Source organism: Mesoplodon mirus (genome assembly GCF_964341445.2).
Source record: "Mesoplodon mirus genome assembly, chromosome: 3".
Lineage (NCBI taxonomy): Eukaryota > Metazoa > Chordata > Mammalia > Artiodactyla > Ziphiidae > Mesoplodon > Mesoplodon mirus.
Window position 1 is genome coordinate 113,816,957 of NC_138978.1, and position 21,434 is coordinate 113,838,390.

Genomic DNA, 21,434 nt, shown 5'->3' on the forward strand with positions numbered 1-21,434 from the left:
AACCTAGGGGGGTAAGTGTAGGAGAAAAGGTCCAAGGACTAAGCCTTGAGATACTCCAACACTTAGAGATTTTTAAAAGGTAGATTCAGCAAAAACTGAGAATTTGAGAAATGAGGAAAACCAAGAGAGTATTTGTCAAGGAAGCCAAATGAAGAAAATATTCCAAGAGTGCTGAGGAGAAGCTGAGTAAGAAGACTGAAAACTGGCTACTGATTTAGCACTCAGAGGTCACTGATGATCTTGACAAAGCTGTTTCCATGGAGTGGGAGGGGTGAATGCCAAATCACAGTTGGTTCAAGAGAGAAGGGGAAGGGAAGAATCAGAGACGGCAAGTATGAACAACTCTTTTGAGCAGTTTGCTACAAAGGGAAAAAGAAAATAGCATAGTAGTTCAAAGATGTGGGAAAACTTTTTAAGACAGGAGATTTTACAGCATATGTGTAAGCTAATGGGAATAACTGGTAGGAAGAGAAAATTAACAATAGAGGAAAGAAATAATTGTAGGAATTACTGCAAAGCTGGAGGGTTGGCCCTGGATAGGAGTAGGGATGGTTCATTCTTAGTAACAGGAAGGAGGGCCTTATAGGCACCAATGCAGCTGGGTTAGCAGGTTGGGGGTGGGGTGATGGATATGGAAGTTCTCTTCTGATTGCTTTTACTTTCTTAGTGAAATAAGAAATATAGCAATTAGTAGGGTGAGGGGATATTGAAGATCGAGGAAAAAAAATATGAGTATATTCAAGAAATAAACAGGTAGGACTGATAGAACTTAACTGATTAGACGTAGAAAAATGTGAGAGGAAGGAGACAAGGATAGATTTCTGGTTTAGTAACTGAGTGGATGGTGGAGGCGTCTTCCATTCAAATAGGGAAGGCTGTAGGAAGAGCAGGTCTAGGAGGAGAGCGGGAAAATTTTGTGTCTGTGGGACATCCAAGTGGACATAAGCGTCTGAAGCTTGGGAGAAAAAACTTGAACTAGAGAAGCAGATCTGGGAGTCATCAACATAAAGATAGGAAGCAGAGAGGTTTTTGTGCTTGCTATTTTCTCTGAGAAGTAAAGGGATTGGTGGCTCGAGACCGGAGAAAGTTTGAAATAGATTCTGGAGAAGAATGAGAAAATTGATAAGGAAAGAGGGGGATCACCAGGTAACCTTGGGGGCCCAGGTCAAGGTGGAGCACTTACGCTGAGAGTGGTCCCGACCCGCCAAGCGAGCCCTCATCCACGCTCCTGGAGCTCCAGCCACCAGAAGCCGGTGCCCTTCCTGCCAGGTCTCCACAGCAGGGCCCCACCTCATTGCCCAGCAACGTGCCCTGACCTTCAAGCCTGCCTTTTACGTAACACCACTTCCTTCTTGCTTACCTGGTGAACTCCTACTCCCTCATTTTCTCTATTCAGATCAGGACAGAACTTCCCAAGAAGCGTTTAACTGCTCCCCCCAGCCCCTGCCAACTGGGGCTGGGGATGTCTTCTCTGTACCCAAGTAGCCCCTGATGTACCTTATTACAGAATGAAATATACTGTATTGTCATCACTGCCTCTCCTACTGGACTGAAACAACTTGAGGGCAGTAACCTTTCACCTTTATAATGATCACTACTTAGTAGGTGCTCAATATATGTTTGTGAAATGAAGATAAGAAAAAAGAACTGAAGTCCAAACCCACACTCCATTCTACAGGGTCACGATGTCCCCAGCCTATGTCACAGGCAGCTGCTTCTGGCCATGGAAATCAAGCCACAAAATAGGATATATCATTCTGGTCTGGTCTTACATGCCTTTTCCTTTCAAGAAGAGACCTTAATATACCTACAGGAGGGAAATACCCTTCCCTTATGTTAAAGTACCTTAACCCTTGTTCCTGCCTTTCCCAAACACAACAGCTGGAGGCATTGTGTAAAGGCATTTTATTTAAAAAATCAACACATCCTACTTGTACAAATCACTCACTCTCCATTTCCAAGTCCCATCACTTGGGCTTCAGAGCAGAGTGTGTGGTATTTTTCTGGGCTCAAGGTATAAATTGACATGGTGTTCAAGAACTTGTCCAGTGGACAGAGCCGGTCAGGGCAACCTTTCGGCACCTGCTCCTGTGGAAGAGACAGAACTCAGCAGGGGCACTGAGGACCCTGTCTGGCTGTCTTCAGCTGTGTCCGGAGTTCTGAAAGGCTTTGACCCAATGGTGTGTGTATATACTCATGTAACAGCCAGGAAGGCCCCATTAACTGGTCAACTTCCAGATTAAAAGCACTATGCCCTGCTTGTGAAAGTCCCTCCAGAACTGTTGGTTGTTGAATTGACTGGGAAAACACACTCATGTTTACTCCTGAGCTGGGAAGGCTAAAGCTCTAAGCCGTGGGGAGTGCTCTAGCCCCTGCCCTGGACAGCAACCTGCTGAAGCAGCCAAGGCACCAAGAGTACTGACAGTAAACATCACCTCCCAAAGACATCATCGTTAATTTTCAAAACAGGCCTCACAGTCAGGGTGTTACATCCTGGCAGAGACACTCAGGAAAAGAGAAGGGCGGTCCTGTTCTTAGAAGGTAAGGGATAAGGCCCAGGTCCCAGCCTGCCACTATATGCCCAGTTCTGCCTTAACCCTGGGCCACAGCCTTGAGAGGATTCAGAGAGCTCAGGTGCCAGTGGAGACTCCCTGGGCCCGAGGAGGGAGACTTGGTGCTAAACCAGGTGGGTGGGGTCGCCCAGCCACCTCCCAACCCCACCCCAGAGCTCTTACCTCCCCACGGTAATAGAGCTGCACAAACCACTCCTTAGACTCCCGGTGCTGGTAGAGTTCCATGGTCAGGTCCACAGCAAACGGGGGCCATTTGTGGTCAAAAATCCCCAGGGCCATTAAGAGAGGCATGAGGGTCACATCATGAGCTGCATAGAGGTATAGCTTTCTGCAAGAAGAAAACAGTTCTTCACAATTAATTCTTTACCTTAGGACTCTGGAGGCCAGGACACTGCTGCCTTCACAAGTGAGGAAACCAGTGACATCTACAAATCAGTTGAGCCTACTAAAAAACTCCTTTGAAGTAGATCGTGGGGAGAACCCTCATTCACACGCCCCTTGTTTTCATGAGGAGGGATCCCCACTGGAGTAGCTCTCCTGGCCTCCTCCTGCCTGACCAACCACCTACTCCTCCCCCGGTAAGTTTTGAAGAAGAAACTGGGCATGTGTGGCACAGCCCTACCTTTCTCCTCTCTTTGGGACCCGCCTGCCTACAGCAAATGTTCTTCCTACTCTCAGCTGTGTGATGAGTTTAGCAGAGCAACCTCTCCTTGTTGGGGAAGCTTGCAGTTTGGGGGAATTAAGTCCATTTCATTAATATGCCTGTTTGGTCCTCAATACATTCTCTAAATGGGCTTTAATCAGTAATAAAGTTGCCTTTTAATCTATATCTACCTGACCCCTGTATCTGTCTCTTGGGAAACACTGAGGATTTTATTTGTTGATCCCCAACCTAGAAGGCTAGCATTGGACCCTACAGTACTCTACAGACACAAGGCCAAGGCGGGGCAAGGTGGCAAAGGCCAGTAAGAAATATATTGTCATTGCAGGTCTGTGAAGGACAGGGAAGGGCACTCACATGATTTGCTATTATAAATCTAGGCCCAAAGTTCCTGAATGTTCCTATTTCAACTCACTGTCCCTTACCTTTCCCACACTCATTGAGTATTTCTAACTACGTACAATTCTTTCTCTCAAGAAGTCAGTCTACAACAGTCCTTCTCCAATATTAGGGCGCTTACAAACCACCTGGGTGTCTTGTTAAAATGCAGATTCTGATTCAGTGGGTCAGGCTGGAGCCAGAAAATCTAACAACCCCAGGTGACAGTGAAGCTGTTTATCTGCAGACCACACTTTGCTTAGCAAGTGCCCAGGACACATAACATTCCAAATCCGTGGTCCCTAACCTGGGGTTCCAGGCACTCCAAAAGTGGCAGTGGAGGTTCACAAGCCACTTCCAACATTTTTAAATGCCCAATAGAAATCCTACCTTCCTGTATACTCAGTGAAGGTGTTTAAACAATCTATTAAGCAATTATCAGTGTTTGGGGCTATTATAATACCAAATCAGTGTGATGTCCTAATTAGCTACTCCAGTGGACACATGTTCAATTAGTTTAAAGAAAGAAAAAGGAAAAATAAATTTAGGGTTCTTTTTTACTAAAATAAAATTTCCGAACATGGTAGGACAGGTGTGGCAGGAAGAAAGGTAGAAATGTTGTGAATGTCTCTGGGACACGTGGCCTCTTAAACATCTACTTTCGGTCATTGACAGACTCGTTCTTGCCCTCCTAGAACCTGGGTTCTCTCCCTGCAGCCAGACACCACCCCGTCCCCCCCACTGCCCTCATCCACACCAAGCTGAGCTGCTGGGCCAGGTACCTGGTCTTGCCGGGCGGAGTGGCAGGGTCCACGACTTTCAGCAGGTTGCTCTCCAGAATGTGGAGGAATTGGCCCACTGCCATCTGAAGGCTTTCCCTGTGGCAAGTAAACAATATTTAAGTACACAGTGGGCACTTGGCACACAAGGGATGCAGGCTAGTTCTGCCCCCTTGAACCTCATGAGCCCAATGAGACAGAGTTGAGAAAAGACAAGGGATGGATGAGGGACAGTGACAGGCAGTAAGGAGAAAAACAGCACTGCCACAAGTCTGAGGGCTCTCTGTGCGCAAAGACTGCCAACAATAACAGCAGCAGGATATAGACCTGATATGAACACAGCTGAGACAGGATAAGTCATGGAGAACTAGGCCTTCACGGTTAAAAGAACAAAACTGGGAAGGACACGGTGTAATGAATTCCAGGAATTCCAGAAGGCCCTTAGAAAAGCCATCCAAAGGAACTGCCTAAACTACACTTCCTACGCTTCTTTGGAATTTAGACCATAAGGACTTTCCTTATTTATTTAACAAGAAGTTCAACACTAGTGCTCCCAGGCTTGGAGCTGTGGCTCCACCACTTTCATTCTCAGGACTGTCAACCTCATGATCACAAGGTGGTACCTCTACTCAAAGCATGTCTTCTCACAGTAGCAAACAAAGCTGAAAGATGGGGGCTAGTAAGTAGCAAAAAGGCTTGGTTTGGGTACCTCGCACTTTTTATCAAAGAGGAAAAAAAAAACCTCTCCCAGAATTCCCAGAACCCAATCACTGACAAAAGGAAACGGGGTTGCCATGATTGGCTTAGACCAATCTTTATTCATGGTGACTGGGTAAATGGCCACTTTTATAAATCAAGGAAAGTTGAAGCAATAGCTGAGGAGTATGCAAATACGCTTTCCAGAAGAATGTGTGCAGGCCAAGCCAAGGTGGATGGCACTGTGAAGTTGTAACCATTTGTCCTTGAAGAAACATCAGTTTTATGAAACCAGGGCTAACGGAAAGAAGAATGGATCAGGTCTTGTTTGAAACACTTTACACCAGGAGAAAGCAAACTATGGCCATGGGCCAAATCCAACCCACCTGCCTGTTTTTGTAAATAGAGTTTTATTGGAACACAGTTGTGCCCATTTATTTGCATATGATCTATGGCTGCTTTCACACTACATGGGCTGAGATGAGCAGATGCAACAGACAATACACGGGCCGCAAAGCCTAATATATTTACTAAATATGTGTGTATGTGTTGGTGGAGGGGAAGGCAGTGAGTGACAATTTAGGTCCAGTGGGGCCACTTCAGGAAAAGATGAGGGAAGGAGACAAGTCACAGAGAGTGGCAGCAAGCTGAGTGGCGCGACTGGAGCCTTCCAGATGCCCGAGGCAAGTGCAAAGTGGACACACTGACTCTGCGTGGGAGAAAAGCAGGCAGAGGCTCCTATGCTTATGCAAGACCAAGCAAATTCTTGAAATGTTAGCTGCTTTTTCCTCCCACTCGTCTTCCCCAGGACTGTTCCTTTACTTCCCATCTCCCCTCTCTACCAAGTCACCTATTCTGAGGACAAGCTGAATGCTTTGAACTAATCATGGAAAGGTGTTTTTTGAAATTTGGTAAGAGAGGCACTCTCCATTCTGGTCGTCAGGAAACAGGTCTTCTAAAAACAGAGCCCTAACTACCAGTAAAATAGAGAAAACAAAGGACTGGCGGTCAGAAGATCTGGGTTCAAGTCCCGCCTCTGCCACTTGCTAGCTGAGCCTGGGCAAGGTAGCCCACATCTCTCAGGTCCAGTTTCTCCATCTCTAAAGCGAGGACTTGGACTTGTCAGGGATAATGACACCTACCTCACAGCAAGAACAGGAAGGTGCTTTGTAAATTGTAATGTGATGAATAAAGTAGCAATAATGATTCTTCCTTCAGCATCCCCCGCCACCCAAATCTTTTGAAACTTAAAGCAAAGGAAAAAGTCAGTGATTAAGAGAAACCCAGTCGAGTGGTGGCTCCCGGGTCTGTGTTAACAGTGAATGGAAGCACTAGGTCACTAGTCCCAGCTCTGGAAATGTAAGGACCTAGGGCCGAGTCCATTCAGAAGGCCAGCAGAATGGGGTGATCTCGGCCTCTGCACACACAGACACCAGCTAACAAGTGTGAGCAGGCCTGATGAGCCCCCTTCCCCACACACTGGGAGGCCTGACCGAGCGTGACTTTATGCCAGCAGCTGAAGAGGCTCCTCACCTGTCTTCCCTTTGCAGGATGTACAAGGCTGTGTCCACCGCTCTCCGCTCAATCATCCATGCGAACCTCTTCAGCGTGGGGCAGCTCAGGAGGCTGTGCACCTGAAAGGTCCAAGGGTACAGGTTTTGAAAGAAATGCTTCTCATCCACTGAGACTGGCAGCCAATCAGCTTCCACGGAGCCCTAGGGGCCTGTCTTCTCCTGGGGAGAGCCTTAACAGCTCAAAAATCTATGTCCCCAAGGCCTGTCAGAAGCTATTCCTCGAGATCTAAAGGCCCAGGAAAAAAAAATTGTTTTTCCTCTTTCTGATACTCCTCATCTACCCCAAAGTAAAAAAACATTTGTATTTTCTTACGCTAAAAAAAAAAAAAAAAAAATTGAATAGAATACAAGGCGAGGAATTCATAAATTTCTACTTGGCCTTCATTTTCCCCAAGATGATTTCTAAAAAGTATGCCATATAAATATGTTATATATGCAAACTCTTGTTTAGTAACCTTAAACCTATTTTACGCATAAGAACAAGGTGCATTTCTGCCTTCAGGACACACCATCAACTTCACAAGAGAAGGAAGGAAGATCCAGGCTATACTGCCTTTGGGTGTCCGACTTTTTTTTTTTTTTTTTTTGTGCGGTACGCGGGCCTCTCACTGCTGCGGCCTCTCCCGTTGCGGAGCACAGGCTCCGGACGCGCAGGCTCAGCGGCCATGGCCCATGGGCCCAGCCGCTCCGCGGCATGTGGGGTCTTCCCAGACCGGGGCACGAACCCGTGTCCCCTGCATCGGCAGGCGGACTCTCAACCACTGCGCCACCAGGGAAGCCTGGGTATCCAACTTTTGAATCTAGGACAGCATTTCCTATTGTGCGGTCTTCAGTATTTATTAGATAAACAAGATTCTATGGCTAAACAAGTTTGAGAAAAACAGACTTAAGGATTAACCAACTTTCTTTACTACAGGCTTCTCAGATTCTTTAATATGCTGACATGTGTATAGACTCCAAAAAGTGATACAATAAAGAGGGATTCCAAAATTTTTAGACAATAATCTCTCCCTACCATCACCCACCCCACCCCTGCCTGCCCACGTAATACACACTCACATCGTGAGCATTCTGGTGAATGTGCTTTAAGAAACTCTGGTTGAGAGTTAAATTTCTGGGATCCTAACCCAGTAAGGGGGTCCTCCTTGATTGTTCCCTAACCCTCAGTTCCCACGTCCATTCTGTCTGCAAGTCCTATCACAGCTGCCTCCAAGCCAGGAGGTCTCCACCCAGTTCTAACTCAGGAGGCAGCCCACCAAGCCTCCCCCAGGGTCCCCCACCACCAGGGCCCAAGGAGGACAGCCAGCCCACCTGCTCAGCAGCCATGTTGTCCAGGAGGGTGAGGAAGTCCACTCCATCGCTACTGGCAATGCCCATCCTTTCCTTCACCTTCTTCAAATCCTCTGAGATCCCTGGCTGCAAAGAAGCAGCCTGCCTCCGGCCTCTGCCAAAAAATAAAGTTATTCTTTATATTTCATCATACTGTATAGTGATTAACAGTTGACAAAGTGTATCTCATTCTTCATTTGGGATCTCATTTAACCTTCAACGACGACTCACTGGGGTTAGCTAGTATTATTGCCATCGCATAGATGAATAAACTAGGACTCTATGAGGTCAAATGACTTGTAAAGGAAGTTAGTATGTACCAGGACTAAAATAATAACCTCGATTTTCCAAATCCCACTCTAGCATTATCAAAAACAGTGCAAGCATGGCCAGGTCTGCTTGAAAACAGCATTCTCCTTCTTCTGGGGGAACACATACTACATAGTCTTAGTGCAGACCAGAAATACCTGAAAACTGAAAAGTGCCATCAGCCCAAACCAATCTGTCCTACACAGCAGAACGTTGGTAAGAAAAGGGGAAGCTGTGTCTTCTTCTGCTTGTCCATCTGGATTTGCAGTTTGATGACTGACTTACTCATCTTTATTTAATCATCTTTTCTGTAAGGTTCTTCATCTGCCCCATCTGAGAGCATTGAAGGATTGAAGAGAGGATAATGCTTGGTAAATGGCAAAGCCCCACTCATGGCTGTATACACCATCTTTCCAGCCCAGCCTGTGGCTCTCCCCAGGCATCCTGTACCTTCACTATTAGCCTGTCACTGTGAGTAAGAGCTGCCTCACTTCCTGGACAGTTGATGTCAGACCTGAGCTTAATGCAATTTCTTTCATCCCTTATCCACCAGCACAGCCAGCCTGGGCAGGGCCTCAGATCAGGGAGCGCCTGCCAGCTAAGGTGGTAAAATGCTGCCTGTTCACCCCTGGTGAGCAAGAATCAGGGGCAGTTACCTGGTTCTTTCCCGGAGGCTCCGGCAGTTTTGGTAGTTTGGGTACAAGACTTCAGAGCTGGCTTCATCAGTGTGGATGATGATGGGTCCTGGAAGGAATGTGGGAAGCACAGGTGGGAAGAGGCTTCAGCTTGTTCTTCACAGCAGCTCCACCCCCTTCTTCTTCTCTCTGTCTATACAGACGGAGCTGCTCCCAGAGGCAGATCATCCCCTTAAGGACAGTGAATGCCTTCAACATGCCCTGGCCTTGCCAACAGGAGCCCTGCTGCGGTCTGAGCAATGGAGAAAGCAGTAGCAGCCTTGTTTTGTCCAGCACAACCTCTCCTGATGGGCCACCTATAGCCGAGAGCAGGTACAGGTGCCGATCAGACTGGCACGTCCATGACCCAGTTCAAAAAACATCGCCTCGAGGTACCACCAGTACCTGGGGATTCTAATAAAGAACGCGTCCTCCCTCACTTTATCAGAACTAGGTGACATTCTTGCTTCCCAAAGTCCGATCCTATAGGCCAATATGGTGACTGACATGACAATCTGAGAAAGGTGGCCACAGGGTCACAAATTCTCTCAGACCCCATGGCCTCGCCCAAAAGAAAACCCAGGCTTCCAGATGAACTACCAGGAACCAAAGATTAGACTACAAACAGTGTTTCTTACAGACCTCGCAGCAGCTTGCTCCTGCTCAGAGCTCACAAGTACCCTTGTCCCATCCAACAATGCCCAAGAAAAGTGCTCTAACACCTTCCCATGCTTTGCTCTGTGCCAGAGATGGCAATGGCCTGTGGTAGCGCCCTGTTCTACACAGCTCAAGCCTCACCTTCTCTGATGGCAGAGAAGCTTTTTGGAATTCACTGAGGTCAATCCATGGAGTGATTAGGTGAATCTAAACCCCAAAGAGCTATTATTTCCAAACAAATTATTGATAGCCAAAACCTCAGTATTTAAAAGTAGCCTATGGTGACTTGAGTAGAATACCAGTATTCAGACACACTTTGTTGGTCTGGACAGAAAAAGGAAATCAGACTGAAAGTCATGAGTTTAGGCCTGAATCTATAACTAACCCGTAGGATGGCCCTGGGAAGTCACTTCCCTTCTCTGGGGCTCGTGTGTAAACTGAAGGGATGAGACTAGTATCAGCAATTTTCAATTGTTTCTAAAGCAGTGGAAGCTTTCTTCTCCCACTATTAGATAAGGTAATAAAAGAAAAGGTGCTGATGGCTTCAAGGTAGGGGTCCAAAGTATAGTCTACCTGCATGCCCCAACCCCCTCCTTTTCTGTAGTTTCTGACCCCTCTGAAGAATCATGGGGTTCCGCAGGAAACATTGTAAAAAAGAATAGACCAAATGATCAGAGGCCCTCTCCAGATACACATGTTTTCTGAGAAGCAGGAGAGCAGGAGAGTGAAGAGTATGGATTGTGAAACCAGACTGCCAGAGTTTAAATCCCAGCTCCTCCATTTACCAGCTTTGTGTTCCTCAGATAGTCATTTAGCCTCTCTGTGCCTTAGTTCTCTTATCTGTAAAATGGGGATAATGTTACCTACCTCACAGGGTTATCACAAGAATTAAAGAAGTTAATATCCGCAAAGCTCTTAGAACAATATTTGATGTATAGTAAGTCCTTTAAATGTGAGAATAATAGTAATTATGATTTAAACCTCTAACTAACACGTGATAATTCCTACCTGGTACCTGACACTAGTGTCTGGATAATGGACCTACAGTTTACGATAAATAAGGCACATTTGAGTTGGCACTCAGATATGCATTGAATGAATGAAAGACCAAACGGTGCAGACCAACACCTTCCAGCTTCCCCCCACCAGCCTGATTCTCTGTAGTTTACTCAAAACCTTCTGGGCCTTCTCTAGGATTTTACTCTTGAAACAATATCCCAAAGTTGCAGCAATTCCACCAGTGGTAGCACCTTGTGGGGTTCTTAGGTCTATTCAAATCCCTTGATACTGGCCAAGGCATAGAAGTAGCTGTGACAGGAGTCAAACTGGACTGTGAGGATGTCTGGGTCCAGTGCAGGGAGCAGCTACCCAGGCAGCCACACCAGAGGCTGGCGATGATACCACTTCCTTCCTTGCACCAAGAAACACCTTTCCTACCTCAGTTACACTTTAGGTGGTTCTGAGGAGAGGACGTTTGCCTTTTAGAACCTGAGCAAGTGAACAGCTTTCAGAAGGCCAGGCACTATGGATTATTCCTAAACTCAGGGGCTCTCAAGAGGTGCAGAGCAGCCCATCCTGTTTGCTTTATGTTACTTAGGCTCACTGTTTGTGTTCAGCCAACTTCAGCCAGGATTAGCAGCAGTACCCAAGCCAGCTGGGGGCAAGGCCAGCCTCCTTTGGCCTGGAGGTTCTGTAGTTTACAAATTTTTTAAAAGCCTGATGGAAGTTTTATCTCTATTTGAGATACTGCTACAGAAGCTAAAGAAAAGAACAAGAACCTCTGCCTTATGGCATCGTTTTAGTATTTTAATATTGGTGAGGTCATGATGATCTGAAACTCAGACCAGCAATTAAATATAAATTTCAATCAATTACAAATGACAAGATATGGCTTCATTTGATAGTCAAAGGGCCTCAACACATGAGATACATAAAGGAAAATAATAAATGTAGCTCTTGGTGGTGAAAAGGTTGAGAATCACTAGCTGTGCTCATTCACTGGCTGAATAGGTCAAAACCCAAACGCGACAGATTTTCTTAACTAGGAAAGGCGGTACGGAATACTGTTAATACCATCTGGGTCATGCTGTGGATTATCACCAAGACCAGGGCAGTAGCAGCAGACCCAGGTCCCAGCAAAGTGTCCCTCCTGCCCTCCTTCCTTTTCAGCAGCATCTCTACTAAACAAAAAGGCCCCAGTACTGTTCACAAGACCTGGCTGGGGCTGCCTCACGCAGCTTGTGTAGACGCTTCAGAGAAGAAGTCAGGAGCCAGAGGCGCATCAGAGCAGCTGACGCATTGCTGCAGGTGTGCAGGTCAGGCTGGCAAGGGCAGCAGCAGGCCAGACAGGGAGGGGCCTGCCAGAGGAGTAGGTACACCATGGAAGCTACATGAGCAGGAGGAGAGAGACCAAGGGGACAGATACCAAGAAAGAGAGAGCGGGGCTTTGGAAGTGAGAAGAAAAGGCTCCTCAGGGACAGGGGCTGACTCATAGACCCCAAACTCAAACCTTCTTTCTGACATTGGAAAAGCCCAGCCAACAAACACCGGGTAGACTCCAGATTCCGATATATGTTAGTGGAACGAATGCTGGGGAAAAAAACAAAAAGGTAGATTAACTCATAAAAGGAAGATTTATATGTACACTCCACCTTATTCCACAGAGCAGCTGGGAGGCTTTAAAGACTACAGAAGGGGAGCTATAGGGCAGGGAAGTATCCTTTATCTCTCTGTGGGATGGCTGCCCAAGGGATCTGAAGGCCAATGAATGTGACCTCCGGTGACCACTTGTTCACTGAATCCTACTGTACTAGGGTAACTGCTCCCAGACTACCTTGGAGGTTCTAACAGGGGAGAGCAGCTTCTCGTATACCCTTGACCGGAGAACGGTCCTCCTCTATTGGGGAAGGTCGTCCTCTTCGACCGAGCGTGCAGCTTCAGGAGGGACACACATGGAGAGGTGGGAGAGGAAGGGGACACCCGCCTAGCTAGCCAGATCAGCAGAATCAAACCCTGGCGATCAATGGGATGACAGATGTCACAGCCAGATCACCCTCACATCCCCCCAGACTACCTTGGATGAGAGTGGGAACCACCTGGGGCATCAGGGCAGGTTTTCTCATGCTCAGGACCTTACATCGGGTGCAACATCCCTTTTTCAAGTGACTCACAAGACCTCCAGTGGGTTGAAGGTTGGCGAAAGAAAGGGGACGTCCTCCACGTAGTTCTTCCTCAGCCTCTCTCCCAGGGCAAACATTTGCTGCATGCCCACCTTGGTCAGCTGTCCAGCAAACATGCCCCCCTGAGGTGGGGGAGGAAGGGGAGAAGAATGAAAACATCTGGTGGCCTGCTAACCTCAGGCCAGAGCAAACCATCACAGCTCTGCAGGGGGCTTCCCAGAGCAGGGAAGCATCGCTCACCTTCAGCGTGGTCTCGTGGTACCGAGAGTCGAAAGGAGAATGTGGTTTCGGGCCACCAGCTAGATTGGTGACTGTGTAATCAAACCGAGTTTGGGGTGGGACCTCTAGTAGCTGGGGTTTCCACTCTACCTGTTGTGACCACAATAAACAACACATTGTTTAAAAAGGTTCTTGAAACTTAGAGCATTAATATCCAGCAGCACATAGCTAGAATCACACTGACACTAGACAAGCAACCTTCCTATGGGAAGGAAGGAAAGAAACTTTAACTCCAGCTCCAATTAAGGGAAGAAAAGACTGCGATTTATTATTCCAGGTGTGCTCAGCCCAAGTCCTGTTATTGCTACATTAGTACTCACTGTTAAGGTGTTGCTCTGGCACTAAGCCCAGACGGAAGTAAAGGGGAGAAGCAGGCAGGGTGCCGTGGCGAATGAATGAATGAACTAATGACGGAATAAATGAATGAATATGATATAATCTCAGTGACCATATACTTAAGAATTTTTAAGAAATCAACCTGCAGGCTTTTATGGCCCCTCCTTAAGGACTCTTGTAACTACTACATATTTCCCTTCCTTTCATCCAACTTCTCAAATAAGTAGCTACCCTCTAAGAAACCTTCACTTCTTCACCATCTTCCTTTATTCCTTGCAGTCTGGCTCCTGCCCCAACTGTACTGATTTTCAAAACATAACAAGTAGTCATAGGCCTCACAGCTCCAACTGCCCATAAAATGCTTACACGCATTGAGGCCGATGTGATGACTTCAATTTTAAAAACAAAAGTCTTGGGTTTCCCTGGTGGCGCAGTGGTTGAGAGTCCGCCTGCTGATGCAGGGGACACGGGTTCGTGTCCCAGTCTGGGAAGATCCCACATGCCGCGGAGCCGCTGGGCCCCTGAGCCAAGGCCGCTGAGCCTGCGCGTCCGGAGCCTGTGCTCCGCAACGGGAGAGGCCACGACAGTGAGAGGCACGCGTACGGCAAAAAAAAAAAAAAAAAAAAAAGTCTTTTCTTCTAATCCCATATACCAGCCCCTCTTCCCAACTGACTATGATTCTCAAGGCTACCCCAATTCTCCTAGTTCCCAAGACCCAAACCTCTGACTCGCCCCACTGCTCCCCCATCCCCACCCCAAACCCTGTAGATCACTGGCTAGAAAAAATGTTACCCCCACTGGTCCTTCTTTTATCTTATTATTAGAGTATAAAACCTTATTACCTCAGGCAAAGTGCTGTGACAGGCTCTCTCCCTCCCACACCCCAAACCATATATACATAACCACCTGATTAATCTTGCTAGGCCACTCTCATCATATCAATAGCTTTTTCCTAATGTTCCAAGAGGGAAGCATCTGCCTTTCAGGACTTTTGGCCCAGCCTCTGTCCCCAGCTGTACTACCACTACGCCTTTCTCTTCCCCTACCCAGGCCAGACCATACCCCCCGCTTCCTCTACATCTTCTTTCAGCTTGCTTCCCTTGCTCGGAGGGACTCCTGTCCCTCTCTGTCCATCCAGTTTCTCTCCAAGGTTCAATGACAGCTTAGGCCTTACCTCCCCATCTGTGACTGCTCCAGCTTTCAGTGGTTGCCTTCTTATCTGAATTCCTACAGCACTTACAATATATAACTCAATTTCTTACTGCTTCATTTTGTTTTAAAACTAGCATTTGAAAACCTACAATGTCACACAGCATTGTATTTATCTTGGTGCCTCCCAGAAATATCCCAGGAGACGGCTACTGGGAGTCCCAGGTCCATTCTTCCAAAAGGCATTGTCTCAGCCTCACCTGCACCTGGTCTCCAAACACCTGAGCCTCTTCCCCTGCTGGTGCTACAGCAACTGATATCAGAAGATTGGGTGTTCAGAGCTGAGACCTTCTTCTTACAATCTTTTAATCACTGCTCCTCCTTTCAAAGTTCTAATACTATAACTTCCCTTCATAAAACCCTTCAAGGGCTCATGGCTGCATGATGGCCCCTGCCTCTCTCTCTTCACCAATTCTTCCGTGCCCTACACCCTTCTCTTCTAGCCACACAACTCTGTTTCCTAGAACACGATCCCCACACCTTCTGGCCTTTCAACCTCATGTTCCTTCTACCTGGAATCTTCTTTTCCCTTTCGTCTGGAAAGACTTCTGTTCATTCCACAAAACAGCTTAAGTGTTCCCAGAAGCTGTGACCTTGGCCCTGTGCTCTCACAGCAGCCTCAGTGGATCTTTTTGGTAGCCTTTACCAAACTGTATTAGACAAGTCTCTTTACCAGTCTGTCCTGCTCAGTAGACTTAGCTCCTGAGAGCAGAGCCTGTGTCATCTATTGACCTCTGCATTTTGGATGTCCAAAAAAGGGCCTGGCACACAGTAGGCATAATTAACAGCTCCAACAGGGAATTCCCTGGCAGTCCAGTGGTTAGGACTCTGCATTTCCATTGCAGGGGGCACAGGTTCCATCCCCGGTTGGGGAACTAAGATCCCACAAGCTACACGGCCAAGGGGGGGGGGGGAATAGCTTCAACGATTTGCTAGATCCTGTGGAAGATACCAAGATTGAGATAACATGATCCTGCCTTTTTTGGATTTTCCGGTTAGTAGAGACAGCAAGCTATGTATGTAAATGATAGCAGAACTAAAATAGAAACTATGTGCTACAAGAAACCAGAGGAAGGCCACAGTAGTTCAAAGGCAAGACAGACCTTCTCTTCTGGCTGAGGATTCAGGAAAAGTTTCATGGAAGGAATGGTATTTGAAATGAATAGGACTTAGACAAGCAGAGACCAGGACTTGAGAGTAAGAGGTAGGTAAGAAGAGAGGGTGGTATTCAGAATTCTAAGAATAGGTAGAAAGCTTGAGCAAAGCAGAGATGGGGAAGAATATATAGAGGAAAGAAGTGGCTTGGTTTGCCTCAACCTGGGAGTGGTTTTCAAACTTTTTAATTAGCAGATATCAGGTTGAGTTAGATTTGTATATTTAAAGGCAAAAACTGGAGTTCCTCTAGTTGAAGTAGGAGTGGGAACTCAGAACCCCAGCCACTCAGCATCCCCTTCGCCAGCAGGCTCCATAGAATAGTTTGAAAGCCATCAGTATAGATCACAATTGAAATGGAAAGACTCAACGCAGAAAAGCCAGTTTCAAGATGTCTGCCATAGAGCTGGTGAGAGCCTAAGGCCTCATCTAAGGCAGAAGGAATAGAAGGGGTGGATTCAAGACTTTTGAGTCAAACCTGGCAAGTGAGTAGAGAAAAGCTTTATTTGGAGGCTATATTGGTAGGTAAACAAGAAAGAATAAAGAGAAAATGACTGTGATTTTGAGTCTGGGTGCCTAAGCTAGTAAAGGGTAATGGAGGAACTCCTTGACTAAAACTAAGGCCAAGACAGAAGAATAGCTGACAAACTGAGTCCAGGTTTGTACAATTTAAGTTTCAGACACCTCCTTTGAGTTCCCAGCACTCCCCACATATTCCTATAATTGGAATCTGTTTTGTCTCTCTCCTTCATCACATTGTAAACTCTTTTCTCTTTTACAGCTGAGATTGAATTATCCATCCTTGTAAGCCCAGTGTCTAAGCACAGGTCCTGATACCAGGTCCACAGGGCCTGCTCAGCCACACTAAGAAACCTCCTCCTGTTAGGTGCATTCACCAACAGAGGATCTCTGGTTTTCCTAGGAGATGACTCCTGGGGTCTAGGTCATGTCAAGTCTAGAGTACACATTTTCAAATTTTCAAGGATGGATGATACATGAGCTCCATACATGGTGTCCATCCCACATACACACTCTCATTCTTGTGCCTGCTTTTCAGCTTCGCAGTTAGTGGCAAAGACTAACTTTATAATTTTATTTATTTATACTCCATTTTCAAGAACTAACTTAAAGTAAGTGGTAGCAATACCCAAAATATAGAAAGATAAGCAATTCAAAGTAGACAAGAAAGACAAAAGCAAATGAGTATATAGGGACCAAAATATGGATACAATAATAAAGTTTCTCAAAAAAATACATGCTATGAAGATCCATATACTTACTGTAGGTGGGCCAAAAGAGTCAGCACTAAGCTTTCTGGCTTTTATGTACAAGGAGAAACTTGATCAGCTACACAAGCTTAAAGATAAAAGCAAGGCAACTGTTCAGGAGAAGCACACCATTTCTCATGCTAACAGACAAATTCCTCCCAAGGGTCCTCATAAAGAGGATATAATGAACATCTTTTCAGTAGTCACAGCAATGAGTTTTGTGGGATTGTTTCTCATTGTTCCCTCGACACAGAATGATAGCATCTCACCAAAGCACATTTCCGTGAAGACAGTACTACACTGGGATCGATATGCTACATTCAGGTAAAAGAAAAAAAAATCTATGTAAAAGTAAACAAGAATTTCCAGGTGTAGCTTTTAGAATAAACTAATGATTTGAAACCTTGCACACTGCACAGTAGTATCACTGGGAAATTTTTTTAAAGTTACTGATGCCTGAGTCCCCTCCTGGGCTAATGACATCCAGATCTGGGGATGGAGCCTCAGTTTTTTAAATGCTACCCAGTCCAGATAATTCTAAGTCTTCACCAGAGGACCTTTTACCATATCTGGATGCTCTGGGTCAATTAAATCAGAATCTCTGGGAGACAGACCTAGGCATCAGTATTTTTTAAAACTCCCCAGTTGAGTCCAACATCCCACCAAGGTTAAGAATCACCACTGCACAGGAATGAATGGATTGACTGGCACGTCCTTTGTGTAATGCTTCCTGAAAACTGCTGCTCTTAGTTGAGTTTTGAATAAGTATTAATCAACACTGATACTGACATTATCCTTCCTAGCTCATCTACACTAACAAATAAATATGGACCCAAATGTCTTCATGAACAGTGGCGCTGGAATGGGTTGGACTTTATTTTATAAAAACTGAGGAATCTTCCTGGGTTGGGGGCTATTTTGCCATCATATAGAGAGGTGCAGAGGGAAATCCAAAAGTAGGGCCAAATTTATCTTTTGAAAGCGTAGCTGGATCTAATCTAACAACCAGAAAAAACGGACAATCAAGTTCCAGAGTTTTATTTCCAGAGCACAGATACAACTTTTAGGAAGATAGGTTAATTCATCAGCCATTCAAGCCATAAGAAAACAACTCAATAAAACAATTAGTTTTAAACAATGATATTTTCTGAGGATTTGTGAGATAACTGAATGGATTGACTTGTCACATAAGTTTATCTATAAACTAGTCAGAAGTCTGGAAATATTTACCAAAGGCAATTTTAGTTTTAGAATTGTTGTCAAAGTCCTTTCTGACTATAATTAATAGCAGAACCACGAAGATTAGAAAATACCAATAACAACCTCTATTAAATTGGAGCTTGAAAAAAAAACCTGAGAGAGAATATCCAGAAACAAGTTACAGGAGGCTGATGATACTTGCTTATAGCCTAAGTTGAACAAGAGTTGGTTCTACCCCTCGCTTTTATGCACAAGACTTTATACAAGATAACCAAAGACGTTCAGTGCATCTGCCTAAAGTCTAGAGAATGTGAGCAGGCAAAAGAGGTAATGTGCCTTATCTAATTGCAAAATAACACCGAGGACTCAGATTCTTTATATTTTGTGGCTACAAAGACAGAAATTGAATGAAGCCAGCAGTCTACCTGAGCTACAACTGCCGCTTCCAGCATAAAGGCAGAAGATACCTATCACACATCCACTGGCTCAGGAGAAAGCCCTAAAAGAATCTAAATGTTTTTCTGGGTCCTTTAGGGAGCACATATACTGTCTGTAGGAGGTAGAGGCTTAGACATTCAGAGTTTTATTCACTGCCACCACTGATAACTTTGTCTTCTGTTCTTGTATGTTATTTTCCATACGGCCTTTCTGTACCGAGAATAAATGGCGAAGAGAGGGGAGTACATAAGAGATGGGCTATGTACAAAACTATAAGGAAAATTTAGTGACCTAATATAAAAAGGCAAAGTAAGAGACTGAAAAAAAGGTCAAAGTATCCAAAAAAAGGAAAGAAAGAAAGAGAAGGAAAGGAATGGAATTCAGGCACCAGATAGAATGTGGTATAGCCATATAGAAAGGCTAACTAGAAATCTGATAATAGAATTAAATGCCTGCCAAATTTATTCATTTCTGTGGGAAGTGCTTTAGAGGTTTGATTTCATGTGTGGCCAGCTTTAAAAACTGGGTTTTCAGTTGTACAATGTGAGTTGTACAACCTTGAGGGTTTCTTAAAAGCAGCTATCACCATGAGTATGTCTAGTATCAGATTTGGACATCCTGTTGAACCTGCTCCAACATCAACCTGGAGAACCAACAATGCAAAAGCACCCCACAGGTTAAGTTTGACACCTGGGTGCCTGGGGATTTCAGGTTTCCTATTTATCTTCACTAGGAAGACAGTTCTTTAATCACAGGCCTGCCTGCTATGAAAGGCCAGAGATCTTTACTGGCTCTCCCCACGAATCAAATCCAGAAAGGGTAATCATTTTCAAAACTGACTACTTGTACTTTAATCATAATTATCCTGACCAAAACCCGGTAGATTTTAAGACATAAGCCACAAGACTGAACAACTAAAAATTTTTTTCCTACCTCAGATTCCTTCCACAATAGGTTTAGGAACCCAAAATAAAAAAGGAGAGCTCCAAGATACAGCACTTGTTACCAAAAAAATCTTCAGGATCTCAAATGGTATCCAGCAAACCCTGAGACAAAGCTGCAGTAAAATCTGTTCCCAAAGGTATTAACCTCTGTTATCCACTGTGATCCCAGTTAGGGTGGTTCCTGTCACAAAGGTCCCTGCAACTCTTTGACAACCGTCAAAATGGTCACACATAAATACACTACACCCTTGTACTCAAGTTCCCACAAATATTTATTAGAAATGCAGAATCTCAGGCCCTACCCCACGTCGGCGGAATCAGAATCTGCATTTGAACAAGATCCTAGGAGATTTACACGCACCGTGGGAAGCACACTACTACTTCTAGCTGTGCTTCATCACAGCCATCGGGGGGCGTAACTGGAAGTTTCCGGTCTGCTCAACAATCCGAGAGTCCGAGGGGTCTTGGGGGGCGGGGGCGGGCACCAGGCCAGCACCTTTGCTCGAACTGTTTTCCCTTTGTCTGGACCCAGCCCGAACCCCCGCTCCGTGAGCGTAAAATTCCAAAGGTGGTGTGTGTTGGGGCGAAGAGCCCGGCCCGCCACTGGTTGGCCACACAGTCCTCGCCCCGCCAGCCCCGCCGATCTCTCACCTGCTCCTCCCGCGGAAGCGCCTTGAGAGGGCTCCGCGCCCCGTGTCGAAACACGACTTGCACCATTTTCAACTCCAGCAGGCTTCGGTCGATGGAATTCTGGTCGTCAGCCCCCCGCTGCTCGGCCAGAGCCACCCGCCGCTGGTGGAGGCAGTACGCCAGCGAGGTCAGGACGCCCACCGGGGCCCACAAGCGCACCCTGAAGACCCGGGGGATCATGGGGGAAACCCCTCGGCTCCCCTCCGGGGTGAGGGTGCAGAAAGCGAATACAAGTCCTCCGCGATCGACGGAGCTCAGCAGCCGCCCCCAAGTTCCCGGGAACCGGTGGGCGAGCACATGCACCCCGCTCAAGCTGCGACCGCTGCGACTCCCGGCTGTGAAGGGGACCCCGAGTGGGAGCGTGGGGGAAGAAACGGAGGTGGGAGCAGCGATGACTCCCCGGGAGTTTTAACCAGGGTCGGGGTTGGCCTCTCCCGCCGCAGACTGGGAGGGGGAGCGGGGAGCTCAGCTCCTTATCCTTCGTCCTCTAGGGAACCTTAAACTTGGATTCCAAGTTCGGCCTCCAGCACTCTTGACGGGACAGGAACCTGCCCAGAGTTCCTGGGCGGCAGTGACTCCATTAACACAGATCACTGGGCTCCACTTTTTTATAAGCAAGCTCCCACCCACTTTCTCACCCACCCGGGGACCTGCCCCAAGCGGGCCCGCGCAGAGGGGCACGGGAAAACGAGTCCCGCGGTGACTCCTATCCGGAGGCTCTGAGTTGATAGAACTACAACTCCCACAAGGCTGGGCGCCGAGGGCCCTCCCCGGGAGGTATTACCCCGCCCCTGGCAGTGGGCCTATCCCCTCAGGCCGGCCCGTTGGAAGCCTCCAGGAACTGGTGGTCAGCGTGTGTAGGAGTGAATCCGCGAGTTTGCCAAGCTGATTGGGTAGGAGACATGAAGACGGGGTAGATAGAATTGGGTAGTGGAGCCGATTTATTTTGAGTCTGCTGAGTGTAGAAGACTTCCTTGGAGTCCTGGAAGTTAGAGTTCCTGAATTAAGAGCCAAGTACCGTTTGCGAAGGGCGGCACTAGGCGCTTTATATTTAATTTTCATTTGCTATCTCCCTTCTGTGTTTAAAGAGGCTTAAATCGTTGCAAACG

General features: G+C 46.5%; 1 protein-coding gene across 1 annotated transcript; it reads right to left on the reverse strand.

Annotated features, from left to right (window-relative positions):
- Positions 1–1,894: 1,894 nt before the first annotated feature.
- Positions 1,895–20,940, reverse strand: ACP6 (acid phosphatase 6, lysophosphatidic). Its single transcript, XM_082612001.1, has 10 exons — positions 20,287–20,940; positions 13,050–13,178; positions 12,801–12,931; positions 12,140–12,219; positions 8,956–9,043; positions 7,973–8,105; positions 6,621–6,721; positions 4,395–4,490; positions 2,736–2,901; positions 1,895–2,088 (listed from the first exon to the last, which is right to left on the reverse strand). The coding sequence occupies exons 1-10, from the start codon at positions 20,503–20,505 to the stop codon at positions 1,945–1,947; spliced, it is 1,287 nt and encodes a 428-aa protein (XP_082468127.1). The 5' UTR covers positions 20,506–20,940; the 3' UTR covers positions 1,895–1,944.
- Between the last annotated feature and the right edge of the window lie 494 nt (positions 20,941–21,434).